We start from the raw sequence: 19,413 nt of genomic DNA on the forward strand, positions 1-19,413 counted from the left end.
TGTACATTTTAATTCGCGCAAGTGTTTAGAGAAAAGTAACTTTACCCCCTTATTTGATCTCAATGTAATAAAGTTTTAGTGGAAACAGCAAAATGAAAGTGCCTTTCTTCTGGCAAAAGAAGAAGCCAATTTATTGAAATGTCAGTAGCCTGCATATCAAGATCTTTAACAGTGGCACTGGCATAATTATTTTTAAGTAGGAGGGACAAACTTGTAGTGTTCAGCTATCAAACTGTACGGATCAAGGCCAAAACATATTACGAGGTGAAATGGGGAGGGGCTTTTCCGTTAAATTGTTACTGACTGACAAAATGGTTAATGTAAGGAGAGAGAGAGAGAGAGAGAGAGAGAGAGAGAGAGAGAATACAATCCACTTGTACACAAAACACCTTCTGTAGACATTATCATGGGGTACTTTTTTTACCAAACAAATCTCATTCTCTATTTTCCCTGTAATTATGTTAAAAACAATTTGTCTTTTCTTAAAATTTTGATTAGCAAATTAGAAAGTAACATTTTGTTCTTCAAGATTTTTCCACGACAGGTATTTTCTCAGTTTGCACAAATTGTTATTTCCCTCAATCTTGGAACAGCTATATTCCGGACACATTCTTTTTTATCATCAGTAATCAAAATTGGGACAATGCCACTGTCTCAATTGTAATTTTAGATCAATTGTTTTGTTTGTGTTTCTAATCTTCAATCAATAAATGAATCTGAATCATAATTGTGTATTGATCTGAATTTATAGCAGGGATATTGTGGATTATTTCCTTCAATCAACGCCGGTAGTTATCGATGATCGTTCCCACCCTTGAACATGTATTTTTATTCAGTGTTGTAATGGAGTTCATCTATTAAACAGATTTAATATTGCAAGATGACTTCAAATGTATTCGGGAAAACAAAAAGAATTGTACAAGATGAAGATTTAAAACTTACGTATCGATTTTAATGATAACCAGTGAGGTTATGGGCAAATTAATTTATTTCACACTTCTTTTAAGAAAGGAAAAATCTGTTTTGAACCTTAACTTGAATGTATATGTTCTCTGATCATTAACAGTTTTTAATTCAATTATTCATCCAATCATTAATATCCTTTATTGCAGTGAAAATATAAAGAAAAAGTTTTTTACAATGAAAATAAGATTGCCGACAGTAATGGCCAATTTTAAGGTGTTCAATTTCAGTGACTAATTTAATTCAAGGGGTGTGGGCGGGTGAAATAAATGTTGTTTACAATATCTATGTATCATCATTATATTAAAGCTGTAACATATTTCATCAACAAAATCACAATAAATGTTCAAAGGCTGTCCTATTTCTAAATGAAAACGATCCATGGAACACGTTTATAAAAAATAACAGAACTTGAGAGATTACCTGTAAATTTGGTATAATTTCACAATGTAGCCAACTGTTCGAATTGGTTTCTTTTTAACCCACAGTCATCCTTTTCTTCATGCACACTACTCAACCAACCAAAAAACCAACCAACACACACAAACACACACACACACAAGACTGAATGCCAAAAGTTGTCCCTGTTAGTCAATACATCTCACCATCTTCATTTATTATAAGAATCTTAATTATAATACCGAATGAACAGAAATGATTGTCATAGAAAAAATAAATTTTATTATATGCAATGTAAAAAATGTCAGATTGTTCACAATAGGGTATTGTTACTGCTACATGTAGAACAGCACTTTCTACGGAATTTATGAAATCGACACATCTTCAGTCTCCCCACCAAGCTGCAAAATTTTGATTCATCTGTACATTCTGAAAATACCAAGAAAATAATCGTATAATGCAAAAATAATTTTAAAAATTTGCCCAGCATTTGCAACCAGCGTTTCGATTAGCTAAAATCATATAACGTGACGCAGAAAACTATAGTTTCCGCTTTCATCATAGGACAAGTTGGCACCCCCACCCCGTTTAAAAATGAAAAGCACCCAAACACATGAAAAGGCACAAAAGTTACATATTTCATTCACCGAGTTATAAGTTCTAACTCTACTGTCACCAAGCTGTCCCGAACATTGTCATTTACAATGAGGAGCTTATTTACTATCATTTATGATTTCCTGGTTACTGGAAGGGTCCATTTTCGGTGAAGTGGTGGATGCAAGGCCTACACATACATAGAAGGAAAACACTTTGTCCTCTGCATCCATTGTATGTAATGACTATTTCTAGCATTTCCCCACCCCATTGAAAAAAAATGGGGAAAATATGATTTGATATCCGACCATTATGGAAATCATGGAATTATCTGGAGTTTAAGGAATACATGATGCCTGTTGCATGAACAACAAATACTCACCTGCGCAAATGTGGACGCCATGTTTTGAGTTGAAGTTATGTTAGGTTTGAAACGCGAAAGTGATACTATTTTGGACCGCTTAGTGGCAATGAATTGGAAACTATCAATCAACGAATTAAATGTGCAAGTTCTGTGCATTTTTTTTTTTACGTCTTGATGCTTTTCCTTTTACAATCGATATAGATGTATAGGTTGCTGGGGTGGGGTGGGGTGAGATGAAATGAGTCTATGGAAGTTTTAATTCATAACACCAGAAAGGAACTACTTACATAATATTGATGCGCCCTTCGTGTGTACTTGGACAGTATTGTATTAATAATGGTTAAAGCTTATAGGCTTTATTATTTCTTAAAATTCTTTATTATTTATATAACAAATTGTATGTACGTAGTTGCGTTTTACGGCACATCATGACGACAGTGTCTATATGGTATATTATATGTAATTAATAGAAATGAACTTCATGTTTTACTGGATTCAATAAGCCATGAAGTTTGAAATCGATTATACAAGATACACGAACGGCATTGGCTTTTGATACAGCCGATGGTGCGACTTTTTTATTATTATATATAAATACGAATTTAGATGAAAACCTTAACTTTCATAAGATATCAAAAGAAGTTTTTGATTAGTAGAACTGAATTCGTTCATGATGTAAAGAGTTATTGCCCTTTAGAAACTTAGGTTATACAGTTTTTAAGTTTGTAATCTACTAGGATTTCAGATCGCACGACCAATATAAATTCATATTTTGGTACAACTTTCTCCCATTTTTGAAAAGCATATACAGTAATTTGTGTGAAAATAGACGTAAACAAAGTCTGCACCATTACTAGACTAAACAATGTGCATGCTTGGTAATATAGTTAATACAATTCAAAATATGACAGCAATTAAAGATGGTTCATCTTATATATATATATATATATATATATATATATATATATATATATATATATATATATATATTGTGAAATATCTAACGACAATGAAAGAATGAATACATGGACAAAGCCATGAACACAAAACACCAACAGACAGGCATGCAATCGATATCTCCGCAAAGGAGGTGATAAAAGAGCGAACCTCAAACTGAAAGAAACAATGTCTATCTGAAACAGCTGGCTAAGTGTCAGGCGTGTGATCCAATAATCGCGAATTCGATAACCACCCATCCCAGATCAGCTGTCTCAAGTTTGTTTCTGGGAAAGACTCTTAGCTCCTATTTCCTCGTAGCAGTAAAATATGTACTCTGCTTCACCTATAGAAAATATTTAATGACTAACATTGAAGCTATTTGTCGTTAGCTTTTGGCAACTAACTTTGACAATAGTTGTAGAAATGTCTGGTGGCTAGCAGTTTATATTCTGATGCGGTTATCGCCTATGCTAGCACAGTCCATTTTGTGACCCTGCTGCAGATTGGCTTTGCTGAAGACATGCAGGCAACAGTGGAATAGGTATTGTGTTCATTCCTGCTGTTTTTGTATACAGGTGGCCTAGGTCCAGATGTAATGGCTTTTGGAGGCTTCGCAATCCACTTCAGAATATAAAAGTATGTCTACAAGGTGTGGCCTTACCTCCTGGCTAATGCACAGCATGTCGAGATTCTTCCAGAGCTCAAAGACGGCATCGACTGAGAAGACCAGCCTCTCGATATTGTCGAGCCGAATTGCAGAGTTAGCTGGGTTGCCTGGTGCTGGTTTAAGTTCTCTCTCGCTTATAGGCAGTTCAGCCTGGCACCTGGTTTTCAATGGTGGTCCATGACTGGTGGGTGCTACCTGATGCCTGGCTTGGCTGCCTGGCCCTATGGACAAGCATTCCATGATCTTTAGTCTCGGGTTTCTGCCCCACACAGAGCAGCTGGTTTATTCGCTCAACAGACAGTACCCTAATCTACACCTTATGTTCTAATAGCAAGTGTCTATTATGGGCAAAACGTAACCTGCAAATTCATGCTGGTAGTTCGCAACGAATCTTGGCGAATTGTTTCCTTGCAATGACTTCTATCTGTTTCTGTTTCATTGCATGGCAGAAACACCCACAGCATCAACACTGATTCTGCATTTCCAGGATGGCACAATCACCATTCCTTTCATGTTTTACAAGCGTAAACTCAGTAATGCATGTTTATACACTTCTGCTAGCAAAGATGTTTGGTGCCCAGTTTCAGCCATGCACAAGTATTCTTGCCCCAGCGAACCATGTTTAATCAATGCAGTATTAACTTTTACTGAAGTGTGCTAGCCACAACTGCCAGCATCGATGATAGTCACTAAAAGGTATTATCCACCCATGCAAAAAGTTAGCCTAGAATCGTGGTAGCCTCAGCAATAACTGTACTTGAGACTAGTAACCAAACGTTTCTAAGACCACTATCGATGATAGTCATCGAATGTTATCTATGACCAGCTTCAACACTAGTGAAAAAAAGGTTTCTATGGATGATGCAACAGTGTGACATTTATCATAGCTAAAAATTGTCTGAATCAAAACGATATCAAAGCTGCACGACTGACAACAAATGTCACAACAAAAGTAAATGTCACAAATTAGTCCATTTATTGGCAACGCAGTTTTCAGAGTCACTAGTGATGCAATTATTGCTGACTTTGCATGTGACATTTACAGTTGCCTCAATCCTATTCGTAGATAATGGCTCCCAACTTTCAAATTTCTGACCCCGATCTTATTTAACGTATTAATTACCCTCGTGCTTGCAATATAGATGACTTAAGCATTTAAAGTTTTGTTAGTGACAGTAAGTTTCATGCATCAAAGGCAATCCAAGGACCGAATAAACTCAGATCATTTCTTAATGTACAAGGTAAATCGATTCAATTAAACCTTTCACCTTGTCATCACTATGGGTTGATATAGTAACTTAAACTATCATGATGAATAGTGAAGCTTTTTCGATGATGACATTGTACATTTACGTTGTCCACTTTTACCATGTTAAATTATGAAAGATTTGCAAAACTGCAATGAAAACGATGATAAAATAATTTGGAATAACTTAATGCACAAACGCATGTCAGTGGTCTGCTGGACAAAAAATACTAAGCAGCTCTTTAAAGGAAAGGAAGACACTTATTTAATGCAAAAGCAATAATATGCTGATCAACATGCTACCTGAATTTTTAATTGGGACCATATAGCCACCATTGTGATTATGTACTGCTGAATGCTATTACATGCATACATTACATATTGGTCATTGTTACATACAGTGTGTATAATTATAAACTATCGTGAGATCTTTATAATTGATATTTATTGATTATGTTCATCTTGAGCTTTAGAAGCCTATGTTCATCTTAAGATTTATATGATTATGTTCATCTTGACCTTTCAACGTTTATATTCATTTTGAGCTTTAGACCCTTATATTCATCTTGAGCTTTAGACCCTTATATTCATCTTGAGCTTTAGACCCTTATATTCATCTTGAGCTTTAGACCCTTATATTCATCTTGAGCTTTAGACCCTTATATTCATCTTGAGCTTTAGACCCTTATATTCATCTTGAGCTTTAGAAGCTTATGTTCATCTTGAGCTTTAGAAGCCTATGTTCATCTTGAGCTTTAGACCCTTATATTCATCTTGAGCTTTAGACCCTTATATTCATCTTGAGCTTTAGACCCTTATATTCATTTTGAGCTTTAGACCCTTATATTCATCTTGAGCTTTAGACCCTTATATTCATCTTGAGCTTTAGACCCTTATATTCATCTTGAGCTTTAGACCCTTATATTCATTTTGAGCTTTAGACCCTTATATTCATCTTGAGCTTTAGACCCTTATATTCATCTTGAGCTTTAGAAGCCTATGTTCATCTTGAGCTTTAGACCCTTATATTCATCTTGAGCTTTAGACCCTTATATTCATCTTGATCTTTAGACCCTTATATTCATTTTGAGCTTTAGACCCTTATATTCATCTTGAGCTTTAGACCCTTATATTCATCTTGAGCTTTAGACCCTTATATTCATCTTGAGCTTTAGACCCTTATATTCATTTTGAGCTTTAGACCCTTATATTCATCTTGAGCTTTAGACCCTTATATTCATCTTGAGCTTTAGAAGCCTATGTTCATCTTGAGCTTTAGACCCTTATATTCATCTTGAGCTTTAGACCCTTATATTCATCTTGAGCTTTAGACCCTTATATTCATTTTGAGCTTTAGACCCTTATATTCATCTTGAGCTTTAGACCCTTATATTCATCTTGAGCTTTAGACCCTTATATTCATCTTGAGCTTTAGACCCTTATATTCATCTTGAGCTTTAGACCCTTATATTCATCTTGAGCTTTAGACCCTTATATTCATCTTGAGCTTTAGAAGCTTATGTTCATCTTGAGCTTTAGAAGCCTATGTTCATCTTGAGCTTTAGAAGCCTATGTTCATCTTGAGCTTTAGAAGCTTATGTTCATCTTGAGCTTTAGAAGCTTATGGTAATCTTGAGCTTTAGAAGCCTATGTTCATCTTGAGCTTTAGAAGCTTATGTTCATCTTGAGCTTTAGAAGCCTATGTTCATCTTGAGCTTTAGAAGCCTATGTTCATCTTGAGCTTTAGAAGCTTATGGTAATCTTGAGCTTTAGAAGCCTATGTTCATCTTGAGCTTTAGAAGCTTATGTTCATCTTGAGCTTTAGAAGCCTATGTTCATCTTGAGCTTTAGAAGCCTATGTTCATCTTGAGCTTTAGAAGCTTATGTTCATCTTGAGCTTTAGAAGCCTATGTTCATCTTGAGCTTTAGAAGCCTATGTTCATCTTGAGCTTTAGAAGCTTATGTTCATCTTGAGCTTTAGAAGCTTATGGTAATCTTGAGCTTTTGGACAATTATGTTCATCTTGACATATGTTCATCTAAAGCTTTAGACGTTTATATTCATCTTCAGCTTTAGACACTTATGTTAATCTTGAGATTAGATGCTTATGTTCATCTTGAGCTTTAGATGCTTATGTTAATCTTGAGATTAGATGCTTATGTTCATCTTGAGTTTTAGACACTTATGTTCATCTTGAGTTTTAGAAGCTAATATTCATTTTGAGCTTCAGATGCTTGTGTTCATCTTGAGTTTCAGAAGAAGTTTATGATCATTTTGAATTTTAGATGGTTATGTTCATTTTGAGTTTAGATGCTTGTGTTCACCTTGAGATTTAGATGTTTATGTTCATCTTGCGATTGATTTAGATATACAGCAAAGCACATATTAGGATAAGAGAAACTATTTTTTTTAATCAACAATAATCTTTTTTTCTAACTTATTGGAAGCTGTTTTCGCTTATGTACAATTAAAATATTTTAGGTTATGAGTAGCTAATAAATAAGATAAAATTGTCAATTATTATGAAATAAAGTACGTAAGCAAAAAGAAACAAATAAATAAGCAACAAGTAGAAAAACTGAATAAAAGCAAAAGAAACACACATGCATAAATGAATAAATTTAAATAACAAAACAGGATGACAATTTCATTAGCACCCCACAGGTATGTACATACATACATACATACATACATTAGATAAATTTGTAAAAAAAAAACCGAGAGAAACAGAATTTACTTGATTAATTTTTTCTCTCGCTTCATTCAAAAGCATAATGTTTTCACTGACCTGTAATACACGTGGGTTTACATGGTTTGTGTACTGGTGGTTTGGGCTTAGAACTACACTCATCCCCAGCTGGAAGTTTTGTCGTGGCCCAAACACAGGAGACGGATCGGACTTTTTGGCCATTGGGCTGACAATGTGGATGACACTAAAACAAAAACATGAAATTAAAGACAAAAGTTTAATCAAAAGTTATTGTGCTTGAAATCATTAATTTCAGCAACAAGTCTAATGGATCAAACTGCTACAAAGCACCATCTATCCACACACACATATCAGAGCAGATTTTATTGTGACATTTCTGGGGAAAAAGTTTACTAATGGGAAAAATTTTCAGGCCCAAATTGAAAAATCAAGAATTTTGCATTGTTTTTAATTATTTCTTATTGTACCAGTGACCCATTATCACCCAGCCCCCTTCAAAAATCTCTGCTGGATGGAGGTTGGGTCAGGGTTCAGGCTTGTAATTCAAGTCAGGATCATCTATATTAATCTCTTATCCTTATTAATATTAATATCATTCATTGTACAATCTGCACTGTGTCTACAAATGGTTGATTACAGGTCAGATATGGTGAAAAACATCAAAAAGCATGTTTTAGTGCTTTTGTTTAACAATATATATCAATTAAAAATCTGCTTTTCCTGTACTATGTACTCATAGGCCATTCTTAAAAGACAACAGTTTTTGCTTTGCTGTACCCCTGCCTACATTTTGAAGACATGGATAGGATGGTTGATATTTTTGTCTTTAGATATAATGAAAATTGTAAAGCTCTATGCATTAAATTATTTGGAAATTTCAATATATGCAATATTTGTATTTATTGCTTTGCTTTGTATTGCTTCAGATAATTTGCTAATTGCATAAATAACTTTAGAAAAGGCTAACAATGCCAACATGTACATATACATAATAATCCTAGCTAATCATTCGTTAGATGTGTCTGGGTCCTCAATTTAGTGAGGGAGTTTTAGTATTTGCTAGAAAACACGTGGTCAGCATTGTTTTTGTGAAGAAAAAAAAAATCCATTTGGACTAAATGGCGAACAAAAAGTTTGGTCCGGGTTATTTAGTGAGTCAGGCAGGTTACAGCAAATTAAAGACATTTTTTTTTTTAGCCCACTGAATTTTCTAAATCTTACGTGAGGAGTTACATTGTTAAGAGTTACAGACTGCATTACCTCCTTTGAGTTAGACCATGTTTGGTATTATATCTGATGTCATGTCTGAATGTTATGAATATAAATTACTGCAATACTGTATTGAAGAAATGGTAATTTTAATGATAATATTAAAATTTTCTTGTCAAAACATTCAATAACTCATAAATTTGACAACTTTTTTCTTTTTCCCTGAGGAAGGAGGTGCAAATTCGGACTGAGTGATGAAACTGTCATTTAAAGCATAGTGAGATGCAAGTAGCATTGGATTACGAATCCAACCCTCTTTAAGCTGAGCTAATGTGGTACCCATAAACTTTAAAGTGTGTGTTGAAGTGAGTATTTGTGAGAGAGAATTTTTTAAAGTAAATCATCCCTATTCACATGGTGTAGATATTAAACTGAAAGTACATTCATCTAATTTATCTTTTGATTTTGATCCAGCCAGTATCAAGCAAAACATGACAAAAGGTTGTTAGTAACAAGAGGCAACATTTAAATTGTGGAGGGCTCGGGTTCCCCAATTCACAACTGCAGTGCACACTCAGAAAGCTTTTGACAGTAATCGTCTACAAAGCTGGATAATTTATGTTTATTTTTTCTATTGATTTGAACAAACATTGCATCTGCTATTTATTTATTACATTCTAATTGGATTCTCCCTGACTATACTGACATGATATCACTGTTCATTTCATACTGTGGTGCACATCTCCAACACTATAAATTTGACTTAGGAGGGTTGAATGTTTCCCAGATATGCCACTTGAGCACATTAATCAGGGGGTGACAACGCCTGCTTAATTTTGTTTTGGTTGGGGGGCAATGATAAGAAAAAAGAAATCATGGTTTTATGGTATAAAGAATGGAAAAAACCCAAAAGTAAATATGAACCTCCATGTTTAACTTTTAAATATACTGATCAAGCTACCCTTGCGTGGAATTTGGAAGGTCCTTTCTGGCTAAAAAGAAGTTTGCATAATTCAGTATGGGTAAGAATATGAAAACCCATGGTCAACATAATGTTCAAGAACTGAAAAAAGGCAGCCAATCAAAAAGTTACAAAATGTTTGAAATGCCAAAAAATTGGCATCAAAATATTTTGGGGCTGCATGAGTCTCATGAATCAATTTAATGGTGTGATTATGAGAAGTAATTAATTTGCATATGTCAGAACCAGGAGATGAAACCAAGCTGCTCAGACTGAAAACAAGCATCACATTGATACACTATCCTGACCATATTGTTGTGTATATTTAATTTCTATTGTGTGACTGACTTTTGTCTAAAAATGAGGATAGAAGCTGGGCCTAACTGACTAATGTCTTGCTATTTTGTAAACAACATATTACAACACTAATATTTTGTCTATGATTTTTTATTATATTTTAAGATAATTTTTACTTGGAGGTAAAAATGTTTACAGATGTTGAGTACTAGGCCCATTAGCCTTAGTGGAATCTATTTGTGTTCTTTTTTATCTGGAGAGGATTTATTGTAATTATTCATTGGAATATCAAAGTGCTCACTCATACTTTTCAGATTAATTCACTATTTTGGGATTATTATAAATTTATTCTCCTCTCTCTTTTCCTGGATTTGTGGCTGGGACACTTTGTCAAGGACGGCAAAATATTACTGTTTTACTCACTTATAAGGCATGTCCAATTGCTGATTGCACAGACTCAAATCTGCTACTGCTTACTGTGCAGGCAAAACTAGGTCTCTGTAATTTGTTATGAGTAATCAACAGAACAAACAATATGGATCCTGATATGCTGGCACATTATGCAATGGCAGATCAGGGTATATTTTGTTTGTAGACAGGCTTCACTTATAAGCAAGTATAGATGGTACATGGTGTATACAAGTCTCAGTATGATACTGTTAAAACAGGGCAAAAACAAATCAAATTACGACTTGAAATATCATATATATATATATATATATATATATATATATATATATATATATATATACACACACACACACACACTTAGAACTGAACTGCTTCCACTGGACTGTACATGTGCAAAAATCAAGAAGATTTGTATATGAACTTTTCATTATGTTTTTTTTTATTTTTTTAATACATGTACTGAGATCGGGTAAATTTGTGCTTTTGTACATAACTATTAAAATTTCATAATTTTTTCCCAGATTAAGCTTCAAATATCCATTACAGCAAAATCTTGTTTAAAGATGCAATATTCTTTTTTGTAAGTCGCTTTAAACTGAATCACCAATAGAGGAAATTTGTGCCATTCAGATATATTTCCATGCAAATCATGACATTTGAGAAAAACAAAACAATTTTAAATATATATGTGATTTCCGATTACCTGCGACCATCTGGAGGTTTGCCAGACTGCTAAACAAGCTTTATTCATGCATTCCCTTGTGTGATCTAATTTATCAGCTTTGGTGCAGTACGAGGCATTGGTGGTGGTACCATTCTGGTATGCACATGTTACAACTCGATTCTGAACAGAAAACCCTTCTCGAATGCAAAATTTTGTTGAACACTGAAAATATAGTTCGATAAAAGAATAAATCAACTTTACATTTCCCTCCTTAGCAAAGCTGGCATCAAAATTTAATGATATATATTAAATTAGTATGAATCAATGTATGCCTTGGAGTTTGGGAGTTTTACTGAGTAGTAATGTATGCCTTGGAGTTTGGGAGTTTTATTGAGTAGTAATGTATGCCTTGGAGTTTGGGAGTTTTATTGAGTAGTAATGTATGCCTTGGAGTTTGGGAGTTTTACTGAGTAGTAATGTATGCCTTGGAGTTTGGGAGTTTTATTGAGTAGTAATGTATGCCTTGGAGTCTGGGAGTTTTACTGAGTAGTAATGTATGCCTTGGAGTTTGGGAGTTTTATTGAGTAGTAATGTATGCATTGGAGTTTGGGAGTTTTATTGAGTAGTAATGTATGCCATGGAGTTTGGGAGTTTTATTGAGTAGTAATGTATGCCATGGAGTTTGAGAGTTTTATTGAGTAGTAATGTATACATTGGAGTTTGGGAGTTTTACTGAGTAGTAATGTATGCCTTGGAGTTTGGGAGTTTTATTGAGTAGTAATGTATGCCTTGGAGTTTGGGAGTTTTACTGAGTAGTATCTTGTTTATTGTTTAAATGTATTGTTCATTATCAGGCGACCTGTTTATACTGCCTCTTGTCTGTGTGGTAAATTGCTGAGATTGTGGTAAAAATAATGTCAGACATACATGGTCATTGTTCAAGGGAAATAAAAATAAAATTGTTACGATTTTTTTTGTCAATGTGCATACCAGTTTGTTATTGCTAGAAATACACCTCTCTGTGTACCCATGAAGGTGGCTTAAATAAAGTCTTAATGAATCTAACAGGTTACACATACACTATTACACAGAAAAATAAAAATTTTACTTGTGAAATTCTGAACACAGATGTGTTCCAATAACTGGTGAGAGTACCATCCCTAAGATTTTTTATGATGCATTTTGTCAGATTAACCTGATGATATTTTGTAAGTAATCTAACAAATTACTTACCTCAGACCAGTTCTCAGCTTCCCAGCGCGGACACTCCTCCTTCACAATACATTTCCTTAATAAAGCTGGCTTATCGATACACCTCTCTTCACACCTGCTATCGGGTAAAATCCTGATATATCTGTCTGTTATTTCACTACAGGTTACGTTGCGAGTCTGCACACCTGAGCCACAGGTAGTGGAACATATGGACCATTCAGATGTTGTATAGTCTGCATAATTTATTACAGAATTAGACTTCTTTTTTACAGAAGCTGTTGTTGAATTATTTCCACAGTTAGTATTTGACATTTCATCATTTTGTGGTCTATTGATAAAATTGTGATTTACACTGTCACTAAGGTTGTCTACTATTTCATCGACTCTGTTTTTAGCTTCCTTCTTTGACTGGAAGTCAATGCGAACACTGGCCTGTAAAAAGCCAGCAATGCACGTGTATATTCCCTTATCGTCATGAGGTCTGGATCTAGTTATTTTTAGCACGCCTTGTGGTGATACTCTTATACGTCCAACGATAGGAATCAATCTATTATCCTTTGTCCAAAATATTAATTTTCTATGGTAATTTTTCACTGGGCATCTTATTTTCACTGACTGATTAGGCAACAAAATTGCCTTCTCACCAACATTTAACAACACTTTCTTGGTCCTCTTGTACTGAATAAATGTATCATTTTCCACTGTAATGGATGGAAGATGAAATTTGTCTTGTGGGCAATCACCAAGGTCACATGTTCTACTGGATGTCGGCCTTGTTTCAAAACAGTCCAGCTCTGATATGTTGATCTGTTGGCCAGATGAAAGCATCTTGACACAGTATACAGAACGTGCCTGTGTTCCCAATCCACATGTAACAGAACACTGCAATAATATTTATGCAAAGAATTCAACACTTGCCCTAATTTGAAGGGACCGACCATTTAAGTTAAAAGATTGGGGCAGGGAAGCTAGGATCAATTTTAAGCTGGGATTTTTCTTCTTCTATCTCAAGATAATTCAGTTGTTTTTACTTCAGCTAATATAATGGATATAATAAGGTTTACTGTTGGTACAAAAAATTTGAATAAGAATATTCTTCCAAGCTTTTATAAACTGGTAGATTTTTTAAAATCCCAAATTCCACCCCCCCCCACTAAACTGAATGGTCTGTCCCTAACTGATTCAAAACACATACTCAGATTAAATTTATATACACTCTGAGAATGGTAGCAATATGTCCATCCCAAGATTTTTAAGGAGTATTGCATGGACATAAAGCACAATATTATGAAATGAATCATCGATACTGATAAATACATGAAAAGTATTCAAGACATTGAAATTGTTGTATTTCATCTAATACAGTATGAACTGATTAAGGAAATATTGAATATGTAAGCCTAATGGTCAGTTTCAAATAAACATTATGAGGAAAAATATTCACATGTTTGACAATTTATCTCATACGATGTCAAGGTCTTAAATTTAGAAATTAAATGTAAATTAATTTAACATACCTCAGACCAGTCACCTGCCAGCCATTGTGTCTGACAGAAATGAAGGTTGCATGCCTGTTCCATGGTAGGTAAAGGATAGGGACAACGGAAATCCTGGACAAGAGTCACCTCCCCTGAAGCCTGGTCCTGAACACATTCTACCAGCCTGCGCTGAATTCCACCACCACACTTTGCTGAACATTCACTGTATTCTCCAATACGCCACCTGGAGTTGGTGATTCATTGTTTCTATTTACATCTACAAATATCCAGTTATAGTGAAACATTTCTTAAAAGTAACTGTTTAAAAAGAACACCAGTATGCACACACTTAACAATTCCTTCCTAAAACGCCTCTGTAACTTTCCTTGATATAAAGTCCATAATTGATGGGTATGGAGAGACAAAATGATTCATGTCTTCAGTGCATAATCTCACTGAGCGCAGAACAAAAAATGTGTAATTTGTTGAAAGATTGTAACAGAGAAATCTACATGTGCATCACTGTTACCTTGCAATAAACATGAAAAGAGAATACATGACAGACTCATTGGTATACTCAACAGTTGTCCATACTTTACAGAGATTTGCTTGATTTCTCTCTACCTACCTGGGTGGGCATGATTTCTTACTGCACTGTTGCAGAACTGGCTGAGGTTTTGGTATGCCATGACACAATACCTCTCCTACAACAATTCCTTCCTTAGTTTTGATACAGTCTATACGATGTGACTGGTATCCTGAAATAACAATATTCTTGACTGTTAAGAGGCTTATGTACAATACTAGCTGGGATCTGGCAGTACATGCTGACAGACCATTCAAGGGTTATAGGTCTTCTTGGGTCCCAAGTTGACTCAGCCTTAAAAGAATGCCCTGTATAAACAATGAACCATTCAGAGTATGTTGCATAGACTGTGTAAACTTTAAGTATTATCATTGTGAAATACAATTAACAAAAATAAAGCAAATTTTTTCTATTGCTGCATATGATTGTGTTTAGGTCTGACCACATGGAAATGATACTGAAAGACACGGTTTTATCTCTCAATACTTGGTTTTAATTGAGTAACAATGGCATTGGACTTATTTTTGAATGAAACTACTGATGACATTTGTTTCAAGACTGAAAAATGTTGGAACTATTAATATCACTTGAACTGTCATTACAAATTGATTTACATTAATGAAATAATAAAGGTTACTTTTATGCATAGATTCTCTTGCATTTCTTTGTTTTTTGTACCCTACTTCATACAGTACTATACAAACCTGGCCAACAATCAAATGACTTAATACTGTATAGATTGTAAATTCAAGAATTTCTAATGTTTTGTACCTGCACCACATGTCACACTGCACTCTCCACTACTGCCAACCCGCCAGCTGTACATCCCAGAGTTACCATCCTTGGCAGGTGTCTTGGGACATGCATCCATTTGGCAAGACTTTTCACTGTGTGGACGTAACCCTGCAAACAGGTATTTTATTCAAGTAAAGAAATAATTCTTTCCTTCTCTTTCAGGAATAAACTTGACCAAAAAAGAAACACATGCAGCCATCATTGATCAGACAGAAAGAATCATGTACAATATTGAATATTTTTATCTAACCTATGATAATCTGTATTCATTGATATATTATGACATAGCAATGAACTTGCTTTGTACTTTTACATTCATGCCATGGGGCTAAATGATGTTCTTGTTATGCACAGGAATGTGTCAAAATATAATTTATACAAATCAAACAATCAGAAAAAAAACATCTATGTGCATTTCTGTATTTGTCATGCATAATTTGGCATTTGTGTTAATAATTTAGGCATTAGTGTTAATAATTTAGGCATTAGTGTTAATAATTTAGGCATGTAGAGTAGAAGACAACTGAGAGTTTAAAGTGGCATTGGAAATGGAGTCATAGAGACTGGCATTGGAAATGGAGTCACAGAGACAGCCATCCCACTCCTGAAGAAAACCCCCAAATATGCAGACACGGAAAAGTTTTAATATTATAATAAAGGTAGGGTATGTGCTATTTGTATTTGTGTTTATAGCTTTGCTAGATTTTAGTGATTATTTTTTTTTATAATGGTGGGTGGTGTTGGGAAGATATTTCTCAAACCAAGTATTTAGCCAATTTCTAGGAACAGCCGTTATAATGTGTTGTATTCATGAGATCATATGATAACATGTACTAGTTTCATAAAATGGATCCTACCAAACTTCTTAACAGAGGGAATTCTCTGAACATTCTAAAGTATGAGCATTTACTAATTTCACATTGGAATAATTCATTGTATTAGGTGTTTAGGTCTTTTTATGTGATACATGGTATAAAGTACCAATTTACAGCTTGGAATGGCTTACTGATGGGTCATACAAATATGAAGTAATAAACTCATGCAAGTGTGAAATTAGGGTTACATGACTGTTTGGTAATTAGTGATTTGAGTACATTTATTTTTAGTACTTCTGCATTTAAGAACCCTGCAGTTGACAACAACTGTTATTATAAGGTCTTTGGAACTTCATGATGGAGGTCATGGATGCAATGGGTAGTGAGAACCACTGCATATTAAAATTCATCTGATGGACCTGTGTATATTTCAGCACAATGGCAAAAATGTTGCAGTGGATTTAATTAACATTTCAAATGTATTAGATATATAGATGTTTGATAACGTACGATGTGATAATGAATGTACATCATCTCTACACAAGATAACAAATATAGTTAAAATATCTACAGCTCAAACATCAATCAGTCTGCATCACTCAGATGACTTGCATACATTAATAATCCACTGATATCAGTCTGCATCGCTCACATGACTTGCATAGATTAATATTCCACTGATGTAATAAACTTGAACCATATAAAATCATGAACAACAATTTAGGCACACATCATTTCCATGTAATTCAAGTATCCAATTCAGTGCAGATGCATTAAAATCGTATCTGTCCCTGCTTTGCCAGACTGCAGTTCTTGTCATTATCAAAACAGAGGAAGAAATCACATAGGACTACTAAACCTTTGCATTGTGAATCTGGTACCATTTCTTCTTGCTTTGACAAAGTTCTGGGGATCTTACACTCAACTGCACGTGTCTGTACGCCAGAACCACAGGTTACTGAACACAAGCTCCATTCTCCTACGCTGTATCTGAAATTTAACGACAATTTACAATTAGTCTCTGTTTAGATATTTAATAAATTTATTAAAAGTCAAATAATAACTACAGTTATCTATCTATCTTCTATCCATCTGTATGACATTTCATGGAAATCATTTGTTGTCATTAATGCAAGTGATATTAATAGAGGATTTTAGGATGTTTAAACTTATGAAACCTTAAACTGACTAATGGTTTTAAAAAGTCTTAACAAAAGTATCATTATTTAGTAAGCCTGTTTATATTTGAATATTATGAAAATTTTTATTGCTTTCTCTGTGTACTTATAAAAATTAACCTTCAGAACTATTAAATGGTAGGTACTTAGATTTATACAAACCTTGGAATCCTGAATAGATCATCCAAATCACCAGGTATCCCTAGTATATCATCTAAAAATCATAAATAAATATATATATAGCAAGCAAGAATAAATGAAATGAGAAAATTATCAAATGTGATGATAAAACACGATCAGGTATGTACTAAAAATCAAATTAATGGCATTATCCAGACAATTAAAGTACATACACGGTTGGAAAAAATTTGTCAGCATGACATTTTAAATCAACTTTATTTGTTGACTGAAACAAAAAATATGATTTAATTAAATTAAACCATTACAAATGTACTAGATATTCCAGTTTGCATTGTTGAAAACACACACACACACATACACACACACACACACAAATATACACACAATGGCACTGTTTTCTAACAAGGGAAACTCCGTGTCGATGACCATCCAATCAACATTAGTGGTGGTTACAAACTTTTCAAGGTGGCTCCCATCACAGCCATGATGGAGGTCTGATCAACTCCATTATCAGTTGATCCAGCTAGATATCAACACAATGTCTTTCAGCAAAATCCCCATATTCATACTACTGTTCATTACAGAGCAGTAACAATAACAAGACTTTCAAGATGGCTGCAATGTTGGCGGTCAGATGGGCATGAAAGCTGTATTTAATTTAGGACCAACTACATTTAGTGAAAACCCCATTCCAATTTGACCATCCATTCAGGAGAAGAAGGGATATCATACCTTTATTTTCAGCTACATACTGTGAGAAGACTTTGGTTGCAAATGCTAAGTCATACAGCCTTCTGTTAAGGAGGAGTAGAGACAACACTATTTTCAAAAAGGCTGCAATGGTGGCCATGTTAGAAGTAAGATCAGCACAGTTTTAATTCGTGACTAATTACATACCATACAGAATCTTTCAGTGAATGTCATCAGATACAGACACAACCATCCATTCAGGAGAAGTAGCGATAACACGATTTTCAAGATAGCTGCCATGACAGCTATTTTGGCTGTCTCAAGGGCAACATTTAATCTGTATGGCCGACTATGCCTCAGGAAAACTGCATGAAACGTTGTATGATTTTCCTCCAATTAGTTTAGGACAAGTATTGATAACAACTGTAAATGAACGAGGGACTGACTAAATGAGTCAGGATTACTGTATCAGCTATTCTGGTCTTTGGCCAGTAGAGCTAAAGAAAACAATCCTTACATTTTATGACTACATAACAAGATTTCAAAATTTTAATGATGGATGCTGTGGCAGTCCTGTTTGATATCTGAGAGATGCTATTTTCATTTGGAACCTTTTAAGCATCAGGAAAAATGTGTGTCAAATTTCATTCATCACTCTCTTATTAACTTATGTACTACTTATTCAGTTCTTTGCTGCCAAGGTAAAATATAAATACTGAATGCAGAAAATTCAAAGCATCAAAAGCAGCCTTGATTTAACTTGCCTGACATTTGTATCACATTAGGTAAGCATAACTTAAACGATTTGTGAATTATACTCAGGAAACAAAATTATTAATGGGCAGCGAGATGGACGTAGCAGTAGCTATACTCAAGCCGCCCCCCCCCCCCCCCCCGGAATTAACATCGGTGAAGTGGGGTGTTGATGGTGATAATCACATAATTTAAGAAATACACATTAAATGGGTTAATCAAGATGAGAAAGTTCACAAGACAAATCAAAAGTAAATGTGAGTGGAGGGTCATTAGATTCATTATTACTAATTAAATAAGGTTCTCCATATTTTGTTTAGGAGTTCAATGGTGTGACCATT

The 19,413-nt window shown here is 34.4% G+C and overlaps 1 protein-coding gene across 9 annotated transcripts in view; it reads right to left on the reverse strand.

Annotated features, from left to right (window-relative positions):
- Positions 1–1,621: 1,621 nt before the first annotated feature.
- LOC149771334 (protein madd-4-like) overlaps positions 1,622–19,413 on the reverse strand; it is a 243,736-nt gene continuing 225,944 nt past the window's right edge. For all 9 annotated transcript variants that reach the window (XM_089948612.1, XM_089948617.1, XM_089948609.1 and 6 more), the window contains 9 exons: positions 17,651–17,702; positions 17,170–17,300; positions 15,472–15,603; positions 14,743–14,872; positions 14,154–14,358; positions 12,658–13,518; positions 11,464–11,646; positions 7,961–8,105; positions 1,622–1,791 (listed from right to left, as the gene is read on the reverse strand). In XM_089948612.1, coding sequence (XP_089804738.1) covers positions 1,676–1,791; positions 7,961–8,105; positions 11,464–11,646; positions 12,658–13,518; positions 14,154–14,358; positions 14,743–14,872; positions 15,472–15,603; positions 17,170–17,300; positions 17,651–17,702 — 1,955 coding nt within the window. In that variant the 3' untranslated portion in view covers positions 1,622–1,675. The remainder of the gene's footprint in view (positions 1,792–7,960; positions 8,106–11,463; positions 11,647–12,657; positions 13,519–14,153; positions 14,359–14,742; positions 14,873–15,471; positions 15,604–17,169; positions 17,301–17,650; positions 17,703–19,413) is intronic.

The sequence above is a fragment of the Sinohyriopsis cumingii genome, unplaced genomic scaffold (genome assembly GCF_028554795.1).
Source record: "Sinohyriopsis cumingii isolate HCF-2022 unplaced genomic scaffold, ASM2855479v2 utg001944l, whole genome shotgun sequence".
Lineage (NCBI taxonomy): Eukaryota > Metazoa > Mollusca > Bivalvia > Unionida > Unionidae > Sinohyriopsis > Sinohyriopsis cumingii.